This window comes from Gopherus evgoodei, chromosome 10, assembly GCF_007399415.2.
Source record: "Gopherus evgoodei ecotype Sinaloan lineage chromosome 10, rGopEvg1_v1.p, whole genome shotgun sequence".
Classification (NCBI taxonomy): Eukaryota; Metazoa; Chordata; order Testudines; family Testudinidae; genus Gopherus; species Gopherus evgoodei.
The window spans coordinates 50,484,231-50,507,268 of NC_044331.1; the positions used below are offsets into that span (position 1 = coordinate 50,484,231).

At 56.3% G+C, this 23,038-nt stretch overlaps 1 protein-coding gene across 1 annotated transcript in view; it reads right to left on the bottom strand.

Moving 5' to 3' along the window:
* Window positions 1-895: 895 nt before the first annotated feature.
* The window catches only part of CAPN15 (calpain 15), a 69,629-nt gene continuing 47,486 nt past the window's right edge, over window positions 896-23,038 (bottom strand). Inside the window, 11 exon segments of the mRNA XM_030577661.1 lie at window positions 896-4,157; window positions 4,485-4,663; window positions 5,362-5,507; window positions 6,330-6,559; window positions 7,478-7,639; window positions 9,356-9,403; window positions 9,405-9,506; window positions 10,680-10,805; window positions 11,964-12,187; window positions 14,846-15,029; window positions 16,302-16,510. Coding sequence (XP_030433521.1) covers window positions 3,980-4,157; window positions 4,485-4,663; window positions 5,362-5,507; window positions 6,330-6,559; window positions 7,478-7,639; window positions 9,356-9,403; window positions 9,405-9,506; window positions 10,680-10,805; window positions 11,964-12,187; window positions 14,846-15,029; window positions 16,302-16,510 — 1,788 coding nt within the window. The 3' untranslated portion in view covers window positions 896-3,979.

Sequence of the window (23,038 nt, forward strand, 5' to 3'; positions counted from 1 at the left end):
ACCACAGCTCTTTACAAAGGTGTCATTATTCCCATTATAGAGATGGGGAAATGGAGGCACAGAGGCAGACTCTTGCCCAAAGTCATCCAGATAGCCAGGAATAGAACCCCCCCTCTCCTGCTTCCCAGGTCAGCACCATACCCACCCAGCCACATCACTGTGCCATTCCAGCTGACCATGAATTTATCAATTAAAGTTCAAAGTTCACTGGATTTGGAAAATTTGAGGAAGAACCATAAAATTTGTGAATTGTAGGAACTGCCAGAACTCAGACAAAGGGTCCATCTACACCAGCATCCAGCCTCAGTACTAGCTTTAGAGGAAGACAGGAGAAACCCTGCAGTAGCAGTTATGGGATAACAAACCCTCAGGGAAAGTTTCCTCCTGACCCCCATTATGGAGAGGTTGAATTGTGTCCTGAAGCATGAGTGTTTATATTTCCTCCCCAAACTCTTGTTTAGTTTTTAATGTTTACTGTAACAGCTCTAGATACTCATGTTATCCCTAGATGTGTCCAGTCCCTCTTTGAATCTTGCTAGGTTCTTGGCCTCTGTGACATCTTGTGGCAATGAGTTCCACAGGTTAACTGTGCACTGTGTGAAGTCATTTTCTCTTAGTTTTGAGCTTTCAATTTCATCATCATAGATTATTAGGGACCTCCAGAGATCATCTAGTCCAAACCCCTGCTCAAAGCAGGACCAATCCCCAAATGGCCCCCTCAAGGATTGAACTCACAACCCTGGGTTTAGCAGGCCAATGCCCAAACCACTGAGCTATTCCACCCCCACCATTGTTCTTTTATGAAACATAGCAAACCCTGCTTCCCAGCATGGGCTTCCAAGTGTATGACTGAAAATGACCTACACAAACAACATAGAGTAAATGAGGGGCTTAATTAAAAAACAAAACTTTATTTGGTCCATTGGAACCTGAGTTTGAAAACCACCCATGGATAATTTGTATCATACAGGGATTACAGATCTGATTTACAATTGATAAAATAGCCTGTGTTTCATAAGAGCTGGACAGTATTTACAGGGTTAAAAATATTCACAGCTCAGAGAGAGAAAAGACAAGAGAGAGAGCGAGAAAAGAAAAAGACGGAATTGTCCAAAGGAGGAAAGGACAGAACAGATCGTTCGACGAATAAAAACTACAAATAACAGAGCTTGGCTCAGCTGCTCCCTGCCATTGGCAGCCAGCAGGGTCTGAGAGGCAGCGCACATGAAGGGGCAATATCCCCCCCAGCAGGGATCCCCAATTCCCACCCCCCTCCTTCCCAAGGAGCACAGTGCAGTCCATAACAACAGAAGGGAGGAGAGAAGTATCCCACGCTCACAGCCTGGAGGGGAAACGGAAAACCTGGGGTCAAAATAAGCCTTGGCACTGCCAACCCCCTCAGTGCCCAGCAGAAAGCCAGCCTGCCCCCAGTCTGGGTCTCTACAGCACAGCTGATCTCTCAAGGTGAGAAGGCTGCTCAGGGGGGACAACTTGGCAAGCTACCTGTGCAGGCCTCAGGCCTACCTGTGCTGGAGAATCTGACCAGAGGCCTGTCTGCCTAGAGACCGAGCGCCTGTTTCAGGATGTTCATAAGGGCAGGTAAGTGAAATGGGTGGCTCCAGGGCTGATTCCATCTGAGCATCACCCCCACTCACTTAAAAAACAGAATATTTCCCAGGAGCCTTTGGGGGAAGATTAGTGCAAAGCTTAAAACCAGAGTTAAAACCACCCTGGGATTTTAACATCAAAGGGCCTGCTATGGGGGAGAGGCTTCGTTGGGCTGGGGGAGTCACGCTTTGCACAAAGCCGAGTGGATTCACCTGCAGTGGGACCTGGCTAGCTCAGAATACCCCACGCAGAGGTGGCAGCCCAGGGGGCTAGGGCCCACCTTGCTAATCAGCCATGAGCACGGATCTCCTGCTAGCGCCCAATGGCGCCAGGGACTGCACTGTTACTCCCATGACACCCCATGTCCATGCTCTCCAATGGAACCCACGATGTCTACCGCACAAGCCGTTTGCTGCGGTTCCGGACTCGCTGCCTCTGCTCTGGACATGACCCTCAGCCCCTGCTCCCTCTGCCCTGCAAACCCTACAAGGTGCCTGGGCAGAACCCCGTGTCCATCAGCAGCTCTGGGTCCCCTGCAGAGTGGGGCATCTGGGGGGCAGGGATTCCCTGCCTAAGCCAGCTGGCATTGATTGGCCGTTCAAAGCAATGATCACTTAAAAAAATAAAAGTCAGTGCATGGCAAAACTTTCAAACAATGGGGGAGGGGCACAAGTCGGCTCAGTCCCCAGCCTGTGTCCGAACCCCAGTGCTGGCTGGTGTACCTGCTATGCTGTACCTACCCCATACACTGACAGCCCTGGAGAATCCTCGCTCCAGCTGCACCTTTCACCTGGGCCCAGCCATGTGCTGCACTGGACCATCAGTCAAGCTCAATTGTTTGTGAAGTGGCAGCTCTGTTGGCTTCCCTGGTGCAGAGAAGGCCAGGATCAGGCCTCTCAGCCTATAGTCAGGCCATCTCTGGCTGGCCTCCCTTTGTGCCTGGGCCAGTGCCCCAAGCTGGGGCAGTGGTGCCAGGGGTTGAGAGGCACACTGGGGAAGGCTGGACTGTCAGTGCCAACGGACGGTTTTCCAGCAGAGCTCATGGCTTCTCTCCTAACCCTGCTCCCCACGGCTAGTACTGCATAGTACACGTATGTTCCTTGCACACACAGAGCATGGGGGCTGGAATCCCACACATGCCCTGTGTCTCACAATGCAGAGCAGAAAGGGCCGTTTCACTCCATTTTGGTAAAAGACGCTTTATAAAACGCTAACAGCTGCTTTTCAAATGAAATCACCACCCCCAATCCTAGGGAAAAAAGCAGCTCCGAGCAGCTGCATTCTGCCCACTGCAGGAGGGTGCTGCCTCCAAACACTGTTCTTTGCCCTGGTGAAATTCGGACAATGACCCCCTGCAGGCCCGAGACAAAAAACTACCACTCCCAGAAACCTCTGGGGCATAAGGCTTTACCCAGAGTTGGTTTGGAGGCACAGAGATCAGAGGCGGGGGCACTGACCAGCAACTTTTACCAGATTTGTAGGTCATGTAAATTCCCAGCCTGATCTTCCTCTCCCTGATCTTCACCATCTGCCTCCTGTCAAGCCGCTGGCATGAGACGCAGCTAGAGGCAGAGATGTCAGCGCCCTGGGCCGGGCTGAGGCGATTCCATGCACCCATGGCCATTTAAAGCAGCAGCACCTTCCCAACAACCTATGCGAGCCCACTTCGGCTGGGCTGGCCCCCTGGCCGCTCTGTCCTTGCCACGAGCTTGGTCTCACACTGGCTCTCAATTCTCTTTTGCTGACAAATAGCTGACAGGACAAGGCAGGGACCATGGCCGGCTCCACTGGGCCCCAACCAGCTTTCTGCAGCCCTGCTTCCACAGCATCCAGGTGGGCGATCCCGGAGCCGGACCCCATGGTGCCAGGCGGGCAGAAGGGAGCACACACAGACGGACAGACGTCAGTCAGAGGTATATTGTTTTTTGCAGCATCAGGTACCTGACGCTAGCAGGGGGAGTCCTGAGTGGCCGTAGGGTTTGGAAGGAACCTGCCTCCCTGTTCCCGTTCTCCCCCAGCCTGGCCAAGGCTCCCGGCTGCCCTGGCAATTGGTGGCCATTCCTCCAGACCAAGCGCATGCGCTGGAGGGGCGGTGGCGGGGGAAGGGCCAGGATCCTGAGACTGCCCCCACCCCGGCTGGCTCCCTGTAAAGTGCGTGCGTTGGTGGAGGGGGGTTGTGCGGAGGCAGGGAGGGGAGCGGGAGAGGGATCCCCGGCCCTGAGGGAAAGGTGCTTGGCAGGATGCTGTGGCTCTGCCCCCTGGTGGCTCAGCACCACCGGGTCGGGAAGCAGCCCGAAGCAGCCGGGGCCAAGGCCTTGGTTAAAGCGAGAAGGCAGAAGCAGGAGAGGGGCAGGGAGGGCTGGGCTGGTTGTCATAGTGGCCGGGGCCCGTGCAGCCCTGCCACTTCAGGGGTGAGCAGCGGGTTGTGGGTCCCTTTCGTTGCCATCCAGTCGTTGAGGAAGGCCTGGGCGGCTTTGCGGTGCGCCAGGCGGTGGGTGATGGAGAAGCCAGCATTGCCTTCCAGCTGGGAGAGGATCACCAGCACCTGTCTGCGGGGGGAGAGGGGTCAGTGAGGGTGCAGCCAGAGCCTGCTCTCAGCCCATGGGTGCAGCTACTGAGAGACACATGCTCCTATGTGGGGCTCCCTCATGCAGGGCCTTGCTAGGGCCATGGGGCTTGACTGGTAGCTAGGCTCCCTCGCCAGCCCATGCCCCAGCCACCTGGCACCGGATTCCCTCCCCAGCCCGTGCCCCATGGGGGTCTCTGTGGTTGGGCCGGGGGCACCAGATCCTCTTGCCAGGCCATGCCCCGTCACACGGCAGCTTCATTCCTGGCATTCCCTGAGGTGCCCTTCGCCCCGGTGGGGTGCCCCTCACCTGTGCAGGGGTGGCACACTGTCCTGGGTTTTCAGGCTGCCCCGTGTGGACACCACGTTGAAGCTGTCTGTGCAGTCGCACTGGACGTGCAGGTAGGACTTGGGGTGCCGGTTCTCCACCACCACGATCAGCCCCGCCCAGCCATGCGTCAAGTAGTAGCAGGTCATCCCCTCACGGCCCTGCTGGGACAACCAGCAGGGTTAGACGAGCAGGCCCCTCCCAGCCCCTGCGCCAGAACCACAGAGTCAGTGCCTGGTACCTGCCGTCACAACAGGAACCCTGCCAACCAGAGGGAGCTGTCGGCCTCTCCTGCTCACCCCAAGCTATCCAAGGCACCTGCCTTTGCTATGCATAACCAGTATTTACCCACCTCAGCATCCAGGGGAGGGAGGGATGGTCCTTCAGGCACAGGGATTCCCTGTGTCCCTATCCCCTGCCCTCCCTGCTCTCCAGGGACTGAGCCCATTCACACCCCCATGCACCCCAAGCAGGCTGCCTGCGGGATCCGCCAGCCAGGCACTGCCCTCCCACCAGCCCGTCCTACCTGCCTGGCAGGGAAATCTGGCCCTCAGAGGTCAAGGCATACGACTGAGCAGAGTCTGGCTTCCTGTGGGAGTGGGACAGAGAACCTGCAGCAAAGGGGAGACCCCTTCCAGCCACAAGCAAGAGCCATCAGCGGGGCGCAGCGGTAAGCTAGGGGTGAGCGAGCAGAGCGCCAGCTGGAGCAGCAATGTCCACTCAGCTATTTGTAGTGTGCTAGTTCCAGCCCGCTAGTGTGCATCCCTCTCCCTGGGCTGGGAGGCTGCAATGCAGACGGAGCCCGTGTGTACCAACCCGTCAGCCAGCAGCTAGGGACTCAGCTGGGCCCCACACCCACCTCGTGCCGCTCGCCCTTGTTCTCGGTCAGCAGGATGATGGCGTCAGCCAGTGTGGTGGGTTGCGCCTCGACCTGCTCCACCATCACCAGGCGGGAGCTGTAGATGGCCAGGATGTAGCTGGAGCTGTCAGCGGGGGGGCTGGAGGCTAGGGAGACAAAGATGGTTCAATGAAGGGGTGCACCAGGCCACCCGGGCCCACGCCATACTGCCCGTGCTTCCCCCTGTGTCCAGCTCCTCCATCAGATTCTAGTTCAGCTCCTGCTGCTCAGGACAGGACACTGCCCAGGGCACCCTCTTCCCTTCACCTGCACCTTGCCAAGCTCCACCGACATCACAGCCCCCTTGGGACAGGCCTTAGTCACTCCCAGACAGGGGAAACTGAGGCACAGGGCGGTGCTGTTACTGGCCCAAGTCAGATAGTGCCTGGAACAAGACCCAGGAGTCCGAATTTCCAGAGACAGGAATTCTTGAGTCGGTCTGCAGTGATTGCAGGTGACTCACTAGCCAGCTATTGGCACAACTGGCTCTGGGGGAGCTCCTAGGAGGCAGAGCACTGGCAGGGCTGGCATTGGGCACTCGGCCTGGCAGAGGGAACTCTGTGCCTGGAGGGACCAGGCTGGGGAAGGGCAGGGTGAGCCATGCTGACGTTGGCCCTCCTTCCCCGATGAGATCGCAGGCGATCACCTGTGTCTCATGAAACGGAAATGGGACACTGCTGGAGAGATTAGGACCTGGACTGTTGCCAAGCTGCCTTCCCTCTCTGATCCACCCACTCCACAGCCCCTCAGGGCAGGCTGCAGAGACATGCCCAGCCAAGGGGGGAAGCCAGGGGGAGATACCACTGCCCCTCCACGCCCGGCCTGCAGCACAGGAGCGAGGTGGCAATGCAGCCAGCCCCACAGCCCTTCCCTGTAGGGCACGCTCAGCAGGCTGGCGTGCCTAGCCGGAAGTGCGCCTGGGGCCTCACCCTGGCCAGAGGACGTGCCCGGCAGCGGGGCATTCCAGTGGTTGAAGGCACAGCACACGACAGCGTACTCGCCCGGCTCCAGCATGACATCACAGTTCACAAACTTCTTCACCGCCCGCTTGCTGTGGGCCACCAGCCGGCCCAGGCTCAGCTTGTTCCCGCTGGTGAAGGTGGCACGGAACACCATGATGCACAGGTCCAGCAAGTGGCTGTCCACCATGTCGGAGCGCCTGCCAGGGGTGGGGTGGGGGGAGAGAAGTCAGGACTGCACCAGTCATGTCCTTACCCACCCTGGATGGGGAGGCTCTAACCAGGGGATATGGCTTTACTGCCAAGATGAGCTGTGCTGCCGTGAGCAGGACAGGTCAAGCGGAGCAGATCCACCAGCTGGGCCTGCGGAAAGCATGGCAGAAGTGCCTCCTAGCAGCAGCCGACGTGCTTTGCAGGCTTAGCTCTGTAATACAGGGTAGGGCTACAGGGGGCAACAGTGTACCCAAGAAAGGCTTCCCCTGCTGGCCTGGGTGCCCTTCGCCTGACACAAACCCTTCCTGCTTGCATACAGCTCAGGCAGAGGGAGACACGTCCTGGGTGCTGGTAGCAGTGGATTACAATAAAACCCCAGGCAGATCTTGGTGATCTTTCCCCTTCGCGTGTCTCCTGCACGGAGTCAGGGCTTTACACCCGCAGCCAGCAGATGGGGCAGAACACTTCCTGCCAGGCCCTATTCTCATCTGCAGTAAGCAGCACCGAGGCATCGCAGCAGAGCCACCTTCCCAGGCCAGCCCCAGGAGGGAGGCTGGGAGATTGCTGGGGGAAACGCCAATTCGGGCAATTCCCAGCCCAGGCTGCTTTGGACAGTCAGGGAATAACCACAGCTCGCCTGTCACCAGCACCACTTGAACAAGGATCCCAAAGCGCTTTGCAAATGTTAATGGCAGGCCAGGATTATTATCCCCATTTACAGTGGGGAAACGGAGGCCCAGAGCATGGCAGTGACTTGCCCGTGGTCACCCAGGGGCGAGGGGCAGAGCTGAGAATGGAACCTCAGACTCCTAGCTCCCAGACCGTTCCCCCCTGCACTGCTTCTCTGAACTAGATCCAAGGCATTGCTCCGTGCCCAAGTGCCAGACCTGGTTTCCCTGCCTCACCTGCTGCCCTCCTGGAAGAGGGCGAACTCCAGCGCAGCACGCTCCAGCACCGTCAGCGAGGTCACTGTCACAGGTCCACTGGCCTTGTTGGGGAAGGTCCCTTGCACCCGAACCTCGTGCCAGTCTGAGTGGAGCTTGCAGATATCCACCGAGTCAAAGTATCTGCCAGGAGTGGGGCCAAAGCGGGCATCAGTTCCAGGCAACGGCAGCCATGGCTGGACTGGGGCTTGCAAACCCAGGCTGCACCAGGGCCTTGGTGAGTGGATCCAGCCTCACCCTCCCCACCACCGGGCAACAGAGCACCTCCAAGGAGGATGCAGATGGCTACCCACGGACAGGAGCCACACCGGGGGTGGGTCAGGGTGGCACGATCCAAGGCCTCTGCAATGGAGAGGGGCTTCCCAGTGAGCAGGGGCCAGGCCAGACTCGCCCCAGCCAGCACACCCCCACGCCCAGCCCCTCTCCTTGCACGGCTCGCAGGCTGGAGCCAGAGGCCAGTGGGGTGGCCCTGGGTGGCTGTGCTGCCCAGCAGGGGCTGCTACAGGGATTGCCCATGGAGACCTGGCCCAGGCTCCCAAGCCCCTGGCATTCCCGGTGGAAGAGGCAAGGAGTGGGTGGGAATTAGGGAGGGAGGGGCAGAAACAAAGGAGAGCAGCACTGGGGGTGGTGGGGGATTAAATGGCTCTTCCCCAAACTAGTGCAGCCCTTGCCTGACGTCTAAGAGCCTCAAAGGATCGTGAGGGGCTAGAGGCGTTTTATAGGGAGCGGATCCCCTCTTCAAGAGACGGCACTGGCATGCCGATCACCACTAGGTGGCGCCATAGCACCATGCTTGGCAAGGGACAGGGGATGTGGGCACAGCCCAGCTAGTGCTGCTCCTGGGGCCCTGAAGACCCACAAACAACCAGGCACTTGGGTTTAAGTCTTCTCTAAGGTGGCACACACCAATGGCCTGGGCCCATGAATTGCCAGCAGCACTTCCGGCAGGAGACCGGCAGGACCTCCCCATCCCAACACCAGCCAGGTCTGACCCTGTGCCACATACTGGACCCACTCGGATCATGGGTGGGAGCCAACACAGACTCCTGCCACAGGGGCCGACCCGCTGCACTGCCCTGGCCAGAGGGGCTAGCGAGGACTGTCTTAGCTCAGAGACCTCCCAGCTCCTAGAGCATTTACTGCCGACTCTCAATGGGGCATTTTAATGCAGTCTGTGTATCTGTCTACGTCTGACCTTGTGCCCAACTACCCATGCTCGTGAGCCTCGGCCCCAGGCTGCCATGGGATCCCAGGGGTCTTCTCCACAGGTTCTGGGCTTGCCTTGTCGTGGAGTACACGGGAGCCCGGGGGCAGGGCAAGGCAGGATTCAGCCCTCAGGATTTCTCCAGAGCTGTGTCCTGTCCCAAGTGACAGCTTCCCCTACGTCCCTCGAGAAGCTCTGAGAGAGCTCAAGAGCAGCCAGGTTTTTCCTGATGTAGGGGCTAAATTTTCCCTTTTGTAATTTTATCCTGTTGCCCCTTCTCCCTCCCTTTAAGCCACCTCCCTCATCCCAGGTATTTACCCAACACAAACCTCGGTACCCTCCCACCCTCAGGTGCCACTCAGCCAAGCTCTGCCTAGCTTGGCTTTTTTTGAAGCTAGACTCTCAGTGCAGGTGGCAGCAGAGTCTGATCTGAGCCCAGAGTTGTTGGGATCTGGGGCTCTCGCTAGATTCAGTCCCAGGAGAAGCAGGACAGGCCCAGAGGGTAGCTGCACTGCTCCTGTCTCCTGTTCTATAATAGGTAACGATGAGGCCAGGAATTCGAAGCCCAGTAGGGCGAGGGGGACCCAGTGTAGCCCCCAAGCGCTGGCATGTGGGGAGTCCCCTGTTCAGTTTACCTGATGAAGTCGCCATACTCCATCCAGAAGACGCCCTCACTGCTCCATGGGCATCAGATCATGACGCAAGTGCACTGGCCAGTGAAGCCACTCGTCGGACCAGCTGCCATTCCAGGAAAAGCGGCCCCAGGGGTTCCGGAGCCGCAGGAGCCTGATGGGGCAGAGGGAACAGCCCCCAGAATCACAGCAGTGCTGGGCGAAGGGCACAGCTACTGCACTCGTCAGCTACAACCCACTAGACAGTTTTTATCTCCTGAGACTCTCCCCCTTCACCCCCTGGGGGTGAGCCAGCACAAAAGCACAGCGTCCCCAAAATCAGGGGACTGAAAGCATGGCCTGACCCAGGCCTAGTGCAGGCAAGGGCTGTGCAACCTCCTGTCCTCACTCTGCCACTACCCTACTCCTGGGCTCCCAGCACAGCTCTGCCCTGCAAGTGCACCTCAGTTCAGACCCACAGCCCCCTGCCTGCTGTCCCAGACCTGGGCCCCCCACACCTCTGCCAGTGCCCCTCCATCCAGTATCTGCTGCAACCCAAATACCGTCCTTACGCTGCGCTCAGCAGAGGCCACTTGCACGACAGCACTGAGCGGCAGAGTGGTGTGATGTAGGCAAGCCATTAAAGAGATCCCAAACTGAGCCCGCTGAGCTAGCTTTGAAAGCAGGTCTCCCATAGCATGCCCCCCCTCTCTCTCCGGTAAGCCCAGTATCACTCCAAGTGAGGATGAGGAGGTGGCAGACCCACCCCAAGGCCCTAACAGCCGCAGCTGGAGGCTGGCCTGTTTGTACCAGACAAAATCGGGGGCAGGCAGGGAACCTCTCTCTGCAGCTCCCTTCCCACCGGCCAGTAAAGATTGGGGATGGCTAGTCCAGCGAGATCAGGGCCATCCAGCATACAGTGGACAAGGATGCTGGGGGGGCCAGCTTATAGCACAGCAGCGCCCCAAGGCATAAACCAGTTTGTGTGACACCAAGGGACAGAGCAAGGGATTCCACTGGGGGGACCTGGCCACTGTTTGTTATTAGGATTCCTGGGGTCCCCTTGGGGCCAAGGCCTGCAGGGGGGCCATTCAGCACAGACAGTCCCTTAACCCAACACCCCCATCCTCAGCCACGTGACACACCCTCTCCCTTTCCCCCAGGATTTCAGCTTAGCCCTATGCTGACACCATGAACCCAGCTAGAGCAAGGCTCTGCCTCAGCAGCCCCTGGGCAGGCGCAGGGGGCTGAACAATTTCTCTGTGCTGGTCACCCTGCGCCCCCCCTCACCACCCGAGCACAGAGGGGGCTGGCAGCACGACACCCTGTGCACTGTGGCCCAGCTCACCTGTAGCCCTGCACGTCCTGCACGTCCAGTATTGAGTAGGCATGCCGTGGGCGAAGGCCCATGCTCTCGTAAGCTGCGTCATCCACCTTCATGTTGCCCCCGCCACAGGAGGCGCCCATCAGAAACCTGCAATGGGCAGGGAGGAGAACAGAGGAGATTGGCGCCGCGCCGTGTGGCACTGACAGGGATGGGAAGAGAGGCTGGGAGTTGGGCCTCCCCCTCCACATAAGGGCACGGAGCCAGGGACAATCATTCTCAAACCCCAAGAGGAGCTCCCCTGGTTCAGTGACAGGCGGCCCGGTGCCAGCCACACATTCCGCTCTCGGGAACATTCTCTCTCTATTCACCCCACAGCCCCCAGGTCTCCCCATACTTTGCCCCAGCCCAGGGCCCCATTGGCAATGCCTAGGGCTAGGGTTGCCCATGCCAGGCATACAGCGGAACAGACTGCAGCCACCCATGGAGATGACCCCTGCTGAGACCACTGGCCTGGCACACAGCACTCCAGTCTGCTTGGAGCAGGTTATAGTGTGTTATACTGTGGTTATACTCTGTGCTGCACTCTAGAGCTTCCACTGGGCACCCCACTTCAGGCACAGAGAAGCATTGCATGCTGGGATCTGTAGTCTCTCCAGGCGGCATTACACCATTAAAGAAAAGGACAGCTGATGAACTGTGCAGCAGAACCCTGGGCATCGCATATGGTTTGTTTAGCCATCCCGGCTCCAACCTCTCCTGCCAGAGAGAAATATCACCAGTTTCCAGCTGCCATCCAGGACCCTAACTTCCCTCCCTTCTCCTTGCATCTCCCAACGCCCTTCATTGCAAATCCAAATGACCCCGGCCTTCTCCTAGTCTCACAGATTCGGTTTCACTTCTCACAGCAACATTACGCCCCAATGGGGGAATATGCAGGGGTGGGGTCTTAATAATATAGAAGATTGGAAAACAAAACTCGAGCAAAGCAAAAACATCAAATGAATCATCAGGTTAACAATCAGCCGTTAAAACCCAACCCAGCCTGGGGATAACTATGGGAGGGAAGCTCATCAGGGTTGGATTTTCTGTACAGAAACAAACAAGGCGAAAGTCACTTCCTAGCACTATGCCCAGGGCCTTGCTTCCAAAATTTATCAGGGCTGCCAAGTGGGGCAGGTTGCATTCTGGGTTGACACTCTAGCCTCTCTTCCGTGCTCTCTATGAATGAGAGCTGCCACTCTAGCCTCTCTTCTACAACTCTATGCTCCTGACAGCTGAACGTGAACCCCTCCCGCCTCATCTTACCCAGCCTCCTTAGAACTCAGCATTTTGGCCCAGATGAGGTCAGTGTCAATGGGCTCCTCACGAGGGTTAGTGGAGCTGACCTGCAGCATCAGGCTCTCGCAGGGGGCGCCGGTTAGTGTAGCCAGGCCTTCGATGGCGCGCCCCGCCTGGAGGGCAAAGTACGAACCATGCAGCTTGGCCAGAGCCTTCTCAATGAGGGCTACCCACAGCTGCTTCCTCTGGGCCTGAGAAAGGGAAAGAACCAGGGGTTACAACCACTTAGGAGGCGTGGGGTCAGCTACAGAGTCACACTCACACACTCATGCAAGCCAGGACCTTTGTGCAAAAGTCCCCCCCCCCCCTTCCCGGTCTCTTTGACCCCACCCTGCAAAGATCACGCAGCATTATATGACCAGCATCTTGTTCCTGTGGCGTCACTTCCCCCTCACATGCTGGAGTTGACCCAAGAGGCTGTGAAGACTCCACTGACAGTGTGGTGCAGAGATGTACTGGGATAGGTTTTCAAACACAGGCTAATGGCCTCACTTCCCAGTAAATCTGGATTTAGGAATGTTTAATAAGAAAAGGGGATTTCAAACGAGTCCTGAATGCCTGGATTGACACCCACCCCCCCAAAACGAGCCCCATGGATTAGGCTGACTACAGAGCACTTACAGATGGAACCAGTTACATTTCACACAAGGTAAAGACGAGATTGCTTCAAGGACAAATGGATGACAGCTCAGAGATGTCAGAGACACAACAGCAAACTTCTCTGCCCCGCAGCGCAGGGACAATGGGGAGAAGTCATTAGACAGAGGCTGTTTTGCAGGAGTAGCGTACCCTGAAATTGCTTTGTTATGGTGCTAGGCTGTGGCATTGTTACTGATGCTAAGCTGTGGCATTGATTATATATTCATAAATAAAGGCAAAGACTGCATGAATACAACTAGACATCTGCAAAGGTTCCATCAGCACTAGACATAAGGCACAGCCTGTATGATTGATTGTGCAGCGCCTAGCACAGTGGGGTCCTGGTCTATGCTTGGGTCTCCTAGACACTACCACAATACACATAAAAAATAACCCTATTGCATGCGCTTTGTTAGATGAGCGAGGCATTTTGCAAACACCCGGCAGCTCCCCACCCATGGAACTTACAGGCTATGGAGATAAAAAAACAGAGGAGGAGCAGATGACAGCAGTGACTGCGGCGGTATCTGGCATGTCTCTTGTTGAGGCTAGATGTTAAGTTACACATTTCAAAAAGCAACGGAAAATACCGCCTACATGCAACCTGGCTGAGCTAACACGGTGCTGCAGGAACCGTGGGAAAGTGCTTTGAGATCAACAGATGAAGTGCACTCTCTGATTAGCCACATTGCGTGACATTTTATGACTGACAGGTGACATTCCAGGAGGAGGTGACTGGGGTGGGACCTTCTGAGATGGGGGAGAAGAATGAGGCTTCTTTACGTCTATAAAGAAAGCCTGAAAGTGCTTTTGTGTTTTGTTTTTAAAAGTCCCTTCTCCCTGCACCCCCAAAATGTTATTTATCTCTGCTTGAGATCCTATACAAGTGGGCCCTGATGCTGCTCTTATTTTGACTTTTTAAAACTCAGGCTTTTGGTTCACGTTGGTTATCGCATTTAACCCCAAAACCTACAAAACATCTAAGAGAAAAATTCCTTTTCTTAAAGATTCAATTCTGCTCCTCCACCCAAGACCAAAGAAAGTTCAATCCACACGCAAGACCTGCAAGGAAACCTCCAGAAACCTCAGGGAAGGCCTGACTTAATATTTCTGATATTTCTAAGGTAAAATAAAAACACACTTTATTTTGAAAATATATAAATGTAATTCTTATCCAGCCTTCTCTGTGCTTCATGAGGAGGCACAAGCTGGGCACAGATCTATCCCACACATTTTTAGTTCCCCTTTAATGGTGCCTTGGCTTTCCTACAGATCTCAGTGCACTCACGCGGGCGTTGGAACATATGCCTGCAGAAATCCGGCCCACAGTTGTTTTGATTTTGAAATGAATGCTGAGGATTTGCAGAAAGCTGCCAGCCTAGCAGAGACCCACACTGCTTTCTATGCCCCTGATTTTGTCAGGTCTCTGATACTGAGGCAGTGCGGTTTGTCCGGAGGATTTTCCGGTCAGTGTTTCAGAAAGAACACTTCCAATCTCCTTCATGCAAACAAGCCCAGCAAGCAGCCCCTGGGCCTGTCAGACTGGGCAGGGAGAACAAGCTGTGATGTCCCAAAGGGGCTGAGCCTTTTTTAATCAGTCACAATCCGAGCAGATGCCAGCTGAGCATGCCCAGAAGCGATCTGACAATTGCTCAGAGTGTGTTTATGTCTAACGTCCCCCTCAAACCAAGCAAAGGTTAACGGAGGCAGTCCTTACTGAGAACGGGGCCCTGCCCTGCTTCAAACTGCGGCCCTCTTTGCTCCCATCCCAAGGCTCGAAAACGGCTCATGCTTAAAAAACAGAATAGTCTGTAAGTGGAGAAGGGATGAAGGAAACTCAGCAAATTACATGCATGTGAGACTCAGGGAGGCTGCAATGGAGAGAGCTTGGCAGCCTAATGCAGGCACCGCCTGCAGCTACTGTAATAAAGGGCGAAACTCAGCCCACAGCAGGCTGTGAAGCAGTGACTGTTCCCCATTACCCACTCCACAGCCAGCGGCAAGGCACAGGGTGGACTGTGATCAGCAATGCCCTAGCCCTGTGATTTTGATCTACATGTCCTGGCGGAAGGGGCTATTCCTGCCACTTCGCTCTCTGTCCCAGAGCAGGCCCATCAGATCTCCCAAACCGCTCGTCCATGGAACATCAAACCCTCCTGTCGGCCGCCCGGTGGCCAATGGCTGCCAAGGCAGGAGGAGGGGGCACTGACCTGAGAGAAGAGGAGGTAGCCACACTCGTCACAGGGCAGCATGTCATCCACCAGCACCGTGGTCCACGTGCCATCTTTGCAAAGCCGCACCTGATAGGCTCCCTCCGGGCACATGGTCCGCGTGATCATCACCTTCTCCACCAGCTCGGGTCGCTCCGCCAGCACTGCCAGGGCACTCAAGAACCTGGGGAGAGACCAGACAAGAGGCCTCCGGAACCATGCTGGGGGAGGCATGTCTGTGGCATTGGTATGGAGAGACGGCCTTGAGCTGAGAGGGGGCACAGAGTCTGGTGGGTAGGGGGGGAAGAGAACATTCACCTCGGGGATATTCCTGCACCTGCTGTCCAGAGGAGCCAGGAGCTGGCTAGATGTGCCCTTGGATCCTACCAGCCTAGCTGGGCCCCTGGAACGGAAAGGTCCCTCCAGCTGGATTCCTGCCTTCTCACTCAGCTGCGGGACTCCGCAGTCCCAGGTACCTGAGATCTGGCTGGGGCGGGCGAGGTGTCAGCCCAGCCCAGCCCAGCCCTGGGAGCTTTGCCAGGGACTCTGGCTGCAGCACGCTTGGCCCCTGTGCTGTATCCAGCCCCGTGGGGCAAGGAGTGTTTTGGGCACTGGCCCTGCCCAATGGATTAGCCCTTTTCACGCTTTCTGCCTTCGGGAAGAATAGCAGAATGGTGTCCAGGTTGGCTAAGCATATGCACGTACACAGCCTGGCACTGCCAGCAGGGAGTGCCCTCCACCTACAGTCAACATCCAAAAAACTCTGCCTTATGCTCCCCATGGGCTGCAGAGAGGAAAGAGACAAGGCAGCTCCGGAGACCAGAGACAGAGCTGGCTTTCTGAGCTATCCCAACCACTCTCTGCCAAGGCAAGGGGGCAGGCATGTAGATGGGCCTGGAACATGCCAAGTGCTCATCAGCAACCATTCTGGAAGGGATGTTAAACCTTGTGCTTCAGGGTTTGAGCCAATTGCTAGCTATTAAGTAGCAGGATGAGGCAAATTATCCCACATCTGCTACTGCGGGGTTCTTCCCTCAGCATCTAAACCTCCAGACTGGCCACCGTAAAACAGGACACTGGGCGGGAAGGACTTTGGTTCTTATCCTGCCTGGCCATGCCCAAGTCATCTTAGAGCCATGCACATGCAGCCACTACAGAGGGGCAGGGACCACTAGGGAGTGAGACAGATCCCCGGGGTCCTGTCTGAACTGGTCCAGCAGGAAATCAGGAATAGGACTCAGGAGTTCATCCGTGGATGCAGACACAAAATAGGAGAGGAGACTTTGGCTCTATAATGAGGGGTGAGGGCACGCTAGGGATTGGGATAGCAGTGGATGAAGGGGGTAGATGAAGGGGACTGGGGTCTGTGATGGGATGAGGGATGGCAGCCGGCACAGGGGTGTTTGTGTGAACACAAGAGAGGGTTGGTGTGGCTAGAGCGCTCCCAGCCCCTTACCAGCAGTTTCCCAGGAGTCCCTGCAGAATGTCCGAGGGCCGGGGTGTCCGGAACACTGACCACTTGACTGACCAGTCCTTGGAGATGCTACAGTTGATTTCGTGGGGTCGCAGCCACAGCTTCACCCTCTGCTGCACGCTGTCCCCGTCAGGGAACCCCACCGCCTTGGGCCCTGGGTGAAAACTGTCGTCCACAAAGTTGACTTTGTTCTGTAAACACAAGCATACCGTAAGGCAAGAGCATGTCCCCATGGCCCCATCAGTGCATCTCCAATGGGAGGGGACTCCTGGCTCTGCACAACCCCCAGGAGGAAGAGCCGAGGTGTATCTGCCACTGCCCTAGCTGGGAGGGTAGGATACACTGGAGGCTGAGCCCTCGAGTTGCTGTCAGGGAGGGTGGCACCTCAAACGCTCCCCTAAGGCAGGCGTTCAGAGTAAGGTGCCCGGAGATTGTAGCAGAGAGGGCACAGTAGCATTAGACCTCAGCAGGGCTTTTCCCAGGGCTGCTGCTGAGTGGAGCACCTCTGAGAACATGGAGGAAGTAGGTCCCTGCAGCTCCCCCTGCAGGAAGCTGAGCCAGGCTGAAGGGACCGTCCCACTATTCCCCATGGGTCAGGGGGTATCTCATAAAAGGCAGGAATTCGCCCTCGCACAAGGAATGTGCAGCCCTATGAACACGTGGGAACCACAACTGCTTTCCACCCTCCTGAGAGCAAGGCCGGTCTCGTGGCTAAGGAATGAGGAGACCTGGGGTCAATTCCCCGCTCTGCCAGACTCCGTGTGTGATCGTGGGCTTGTCGGTCAGTCTGGAGCTGTGGAGTGGGACCGATACTCCTGCCTTTCTCACATCGTGAGCGTCTTGGCAAGTTAGGTTGGGCAGTTTTGGGGCAGGACCTGTCTCTCACCACGTGCCGCACATCGGGGCCTCAAGAAGATAAGAATAGCAGCAAACAGGGCTTTGGAGAGGAGCCCGGACTGGAGCGCGGAGCAGCGGAGCTGCAGGTTTTTGCCTGGAGCTGGAGCGGAGCCAGAGCACAGCTCCAAAGCCCTGGCAGCAAACCTCCAAGGAAGCCTCCACTCTAAACCATGCTCTAAACGCTCACTGCTCTGTACCATCAAGGAGTCTTTGCCAGTTGCTCCCTTGCAGTCTCTGAGTCACGGAAGCTGCAGGCTGCTCAGCAGCACTCAGCTTGAGGAGGCCAAGCGGGGGAGGAGCCATTGACCAAGGACACATGGAGCAGAGAGATTAGATAAGGGAGATAAAAATCAGAGGGCTGCTGCCCCAGCCCTGGCCCATCCAATTCCCTTCCCATCATAGGCCCGGCCTCCTTCCAGCTGTGCTGCACTCTGCGCGGAGGGGAAAACCAGACCGGGCTGAGCGCTGGGAGGGTTTTCCCCAGGAAGCCAGTGCACCAGTAGGAGGAGGATCTACTGGAGCTCTGGGAATTGACAGACACTGGGCAAGAAGGGGGCTGGGTTGAAGGATTTGTGTAGGACAGGCCGCGGCTCACTGTGCAGCCCACGGCCGGGATTCAAAAGGCTCTGAGCTGCCCGCAGCCATGGGGAGCTCAGAGCTCTTTAAATCTCAGCCGCGGCCGGGATTCATAGGGCTCTGGGCTGCCGGCAGCGGCAGGGAGCCCAGAACCCTTTAAATCCCAGCCACGGCCAGAATTCAAAAGGCTCTGTGCTGCCCGCAGACGCAGCAAGCCCAGAGCTCTTTAAATCTCAACCGCGGCCGGGATTCAAAGGGCTCTGGGCCGCCCACATAGATTCCCGGCTGCGGCTGGGATTAAAAGGGCTCTGGGCTCCCCGCCGCTGAGGGCAGCCCAGAGCCCTTTGAATCCCAGGGGCGGCTGAGTTTTAAAGGGCTCAGGGCTCCCCACGGCTGCAGGCAGCCCAGAGCCCTTTGAATCCCAGCCGCGGCTCCAGCGGATGGGCTGAGGCTGGGATTTCAAGGGCTCGGGCTCCCCTCAGCAGCAGGAGCTCTGGACCCTTTAAATCCCTGACCCAGCCCTGCAAAGCTCCAGGTTCCCCCAGCTGCCGGAGCCCCGGGCCCTTTAATTTGACCGAGGGCTCCCAGCCACCTCTTCAGCTGGGAGCCCCTGGTTGATTTAAAATCAAGTATCACCTCCCCACCCCCAACCTTCCTTTTTGGCCCACAGCTGTTTTGGTGGGGCGGCGCTGGGGAAGGAGGGTTTGTTTTTGCAGGGTTGGGCGGTGCTGGGGCGGGATGTTTCCACCGGGCCGGGAGGTCCTGGGGGGGGGGGTTCCATGGGGCCGGGGGGGTTCGGCCCTCAGCTGTTTTCTTTGGAGTAATGTGGCCATCATTGCTTTACAAGTTGTGCAGGCCTGGTGTAGGAAATAAAGAAGGAAGCATTTTGGGAGGTGATGTGCAGGTCTACTCTGGGAGACCCTGTGGCCAGCTAGAGAACTGTTGGTGTATCTGTTGTTGCAGCCCCTGACAGAGGAGAGATGACATTTACTCAGGCTGTTCACAACTGGCTGGATACAAACCAGGATCTTTTTAAGTTAAAGAAAAAACGAATTGTTACAATAGAAAACAAATGAAATTTAAATGAGGTTCTCTAGCCATGGCAGGGGTGGGCAAACTCTTTTGCCTGAGGGCCACATCTGGGAATAGAAATTGTATGGCGGGCCATGAATGCTCACAAAATGGGGGTTGGGGGTGTGGGAGGGAATGAGGGTTCTGGTTGGGGATGGGGGCTCCAGGGTGGGGTCAGAAATGAAGTGTTCAGGGTGCAGGTGAGGGCTCCGGCTGGGGGGGAGGGCTCTGGGGTGGGGCTGAGGAGTTTGAGGTATAAGAGGGTGTTCTGGGCTAGGACCAAGGGCTTCGGAGGGTGGGAGGGGGATCAGGGATGGGGCAGGGGGTTGGGGTGGGGAAAGGGGTGCAGGAAGGGGTGCAGACTCTGGCTGGGGATGCAGGCTCTGGGATGGGGTTGGGGATGAGGGCTCTGGGGTGCAGGAGGGTGCTCTGGGCTGGGATCAAGGTGTTCGGAGGGCAGGAGGGGAATCAGGGCTAGGGCAGTGGGTTGGAGAGCACGGAGAGGCTCAGGGGTGCAGGCTTTTGGCGGCGCTGACCTCAAGCGGCTCCCGGAAGCAACAAGCACATCCCTTCTCTGGCTCCTATGTGGAGGCAGGGCCAGGTGGCTCTGCACACTGCCCCATCCGCAGGCACCACCCCTGCAGCTCCCATTGGCTGCGGTTCCCGGTCAATAGAGCTGCAGGGGTGGCACTTGGGGTAGGGGCAGTGCGCAGACCTTAGGCCCCAAGGTGTTCCTATGACAGGGGTGGGCAAACTATGGCCCGTGGGCCAGATCCAGCCCATCAATTCTTTGGATCCAGCCAACAGGTGGGGCTATGGGCCCCACACCACTCTCAGAAGTAGCCGGCTCCATGTCCCTGCAGCCCCCAGGCGGAGGGGCAGAAGGCTTCGTGTGTTGCCCTTGCCTCCAGGCACAGCCCCCCACAGCTCCCATTGGCTGGGAATGGGGAACCACGGCAAATGGGAGCTTCAGGGGAGGTACCTGGAGGCACGGCAAGGGCAAGGCACGTGGAGCCCTCCGCCACCCCTATCCCCCCACAGGGGCTGCAGCGCTTCCTGAAGCGGCACGGGGGGTGGGGGACCAGGGCAGACATGAAGGAAGCCTGCCCTGGGCCCGGTGTGTACCGCTGCCACCCTGGAGCCACTTTAGGTAAGCAGTGTCAGCCCAGAGCCTGAACCCCACCTGCACCCCGCCCCCCAACTCCCTGCCCTCAGCCCCCTCATATGCCCTGCACCCCAACCTCCTGGCCTAAGCTCCCTGCTGCACTTGCACCCATGTACCCCTACTCCCTGCCACACTCCACGCCCCCTCCTGCACTCCAACCCCCTTCCCTGAGCCCTCTCATCCACCCCACACCCTTCCTCTGCCCCAATCCCTTGCCTTGAGTCCCTTCCTGCAAACTGCACCCCTCCCACACCCCACACTTCCTCCAACACCCCAACCCCCCGCCCTGGCACTGCATACAATTTCCCCACCAGAATGTGGCCCTCGGCTCAAAAAGTTTACCCACCTTTGTCCTATGCATAGGAGCCAGAGGCTGGGGCATGCCACTACTTCCCGGAGCCGCGTGGCATGGCCCCTGACCCTGCTGCCTGGCTGGAGCACCAGAGCAGAGCAAGCCCCAGACCCTGCTCTCCAGCGAGAGCTCGAGGGCTGGATTAAAATAGCTGGTGGACAAGATCTGGCTGTAGTTTGCCCACTTCTGATCTATGGGGCTAGTTCTTTTGGCTCCTGTTCCACTCTGAAATCACTTGGGGGGAGGTGTTTGTTCATTTCTTTAATTAGTGTTTCCTAATTGTTCACAGCCTTCCTGATTGTGCAGATGGTTTCTTTCCTACTAACAAGTTTCACACTTACAATATTCATCTGTATCGAACAAGAGAAGTCTCAGGGCCTCCTTAGCCTTCTCTGGGGGGAGCTTGCCACACACTCAGAGACTAAATTGATGAGCAAATAACCTGTGCTCTATTTGCAACCAGCAACATGTGATGTACTGCACTTACAAAGGTGGATCTGTGTCAGGATCCCTACTGGATAGGTGGGGAAACTGGGGCACAGGTCGGTAGCAATGAGTGTGTCAGAGCCAGGAACAGAACCTTCATCTCCTGATTCTCATTCAAGAACCCTCATCACCGGACCAGGAGTCATACCATCGGGATTGGAGCAGCTACCATTTCTCTAGCACAGACGGTCTCTGTCACCACCCCTTCCTTCATGCTCGCTGCGGCTTCCCACCCAGCTGCCTTTCTGGATGCGATGCTTGATCTGGTCTAGAGAGTCACGGGCTAGCTCTGAACAGCAGCAGTGGGCCCTGGTGGCACGGGCAGCCGCCCGAGTACATACCAAGGATTGGGCAGGAGGGTACTCAAGCAGAGCTGGTGTGTGTATGTCAGCCCACACCAGGAATTACACCTCCCAGCTGCTGTGTCCACACACCCTGGACGTGACTGTGGGCAAGTCATTCCTGCTCAGTTTCCCCCTTTGTACAACAGTTTGCTCGATTGCCAGAGGGGAGAGCCTGAGGATTAGCCAATGGGGCAGATTCTCGACGTGTGTAAACTGTCACAGCTTCCCTGACTTTGATGGAGCTCTGACAATTTGCATCAGCCGAGCATCTGCCCCAGTGTCTGTGCAGTGCTTTAAAACAGAATGTGCTTTATTAGTACCAGGTGTTACCATCAGAAAGGGAGGGAGGGAGGGATGCAGGATCAGGGGATCTAGACAGCATAAGATAGAGAGAGAAATGAGAAGGGGAAACAATGCCAGGCAAAGAGACAAAAGAAATGGGAGAACCTGAACGAGTTTTGTGCCAAAGGGGGCAGGGCAGAAATAGGTGGGGAAATTAAATCTTATTCTGTTCTGGGACACAGAGGAAGGACAAGGCTAAAAAGGAATAAAGCCATGGCCGTGTTGGTTAAGAAACATTTTGAAATGTACGAGCAAAACAGATGAAAGCAGAATGCCATCATCAGTGAATTCAAGCAGAACTTCCTCGCTCAGAGGGCTACTAACATACGGAATAAACGGCCAGAGGAGACTGCTGATGCAAATAGCATCAATGGGCTTTAAGAGGTTACTCCATATATTTCGGATGCTTGGGACTAGTCCAGATAGGAACTGCCACACCAGAACAGAGCAATGGTCTATCTATCCAGTCTGGAGTCCGGACTTTGGCAGTGGTCTGTACAAAACATAGCCATGGCTTTAAGACTATCAAACACAGCGGCAGATCCAGCTCTTTAACTTCCTCTTAAATTCAGACACAGAGCAGGAATGAATTCAGTCAGGCAGAATCTCTCATGCTGTTATGCTCTCATGCACAGATCGAGACCCAGCATACGAGAGGAGAGGAACAGGAAACAGTGGGGGAAATCTGGAGATGATGAGACGTTTACTGCTTTATTAATTATCCATCATAGTGCATTTCTTTCAGGTCCCAGGACCCTGTTAAACTTCTCCCTCCATCCTGTTGCAGGAATTCTGATCAGCTGGATTGATCTAGCTGCAAGCTTCAGGGGTAATACTTTCACAGCTGACTGGAGGGAGTTCGCTGTGCCTCTGGGGTCTGGTGAGCTGCAGGGCACTGGGCTAGACCTCTCTGTCTGATCAGGCTTGGATTAGCCATCAGGGAATGAGGTGAGTTATTCTCTACCCGACTGTTTTAGGCTCTGATTCAGCAACACATTTAACATGCTAGTAGCTCCAATGATTCCAAATTCACTTGCTTAAAGTTGGGCACATGTATAAATACCTTTCTGAGTCAGGGCCTTATGGATGTAAAGGTACCTAGCTGCCTTGGCAAAGATGGGCACCAATAAAAATAAATGTAGGCCATAATTTTCTACAGCCTCGTATTCAGAGTCAGCATTCCGGTGGTCAATAATCTCCAGTGGGGAGCTATAGGGGGAAAACCCCAGCAGGGCTCAGTGAGGATGGAGGTGAATTCCTCACCAGCAAAACGGAGCGATGGTACCCAGAATCCACTCGCAATAAAAGCTACAATGTCTAAGTCTTCTATAGTGCTTTAAATCAGTAGATCTCAAAGTGCTTTACAGAGGTCAGTATCATTATTCAATTGTACAGACGTGGAAACTGAGGCACTGGGCAGGACAGTGACTTGCCCAAGATCACCCGGCAAACCACTGGCAGAGCCAGAAGTGACACCCATGTTTCC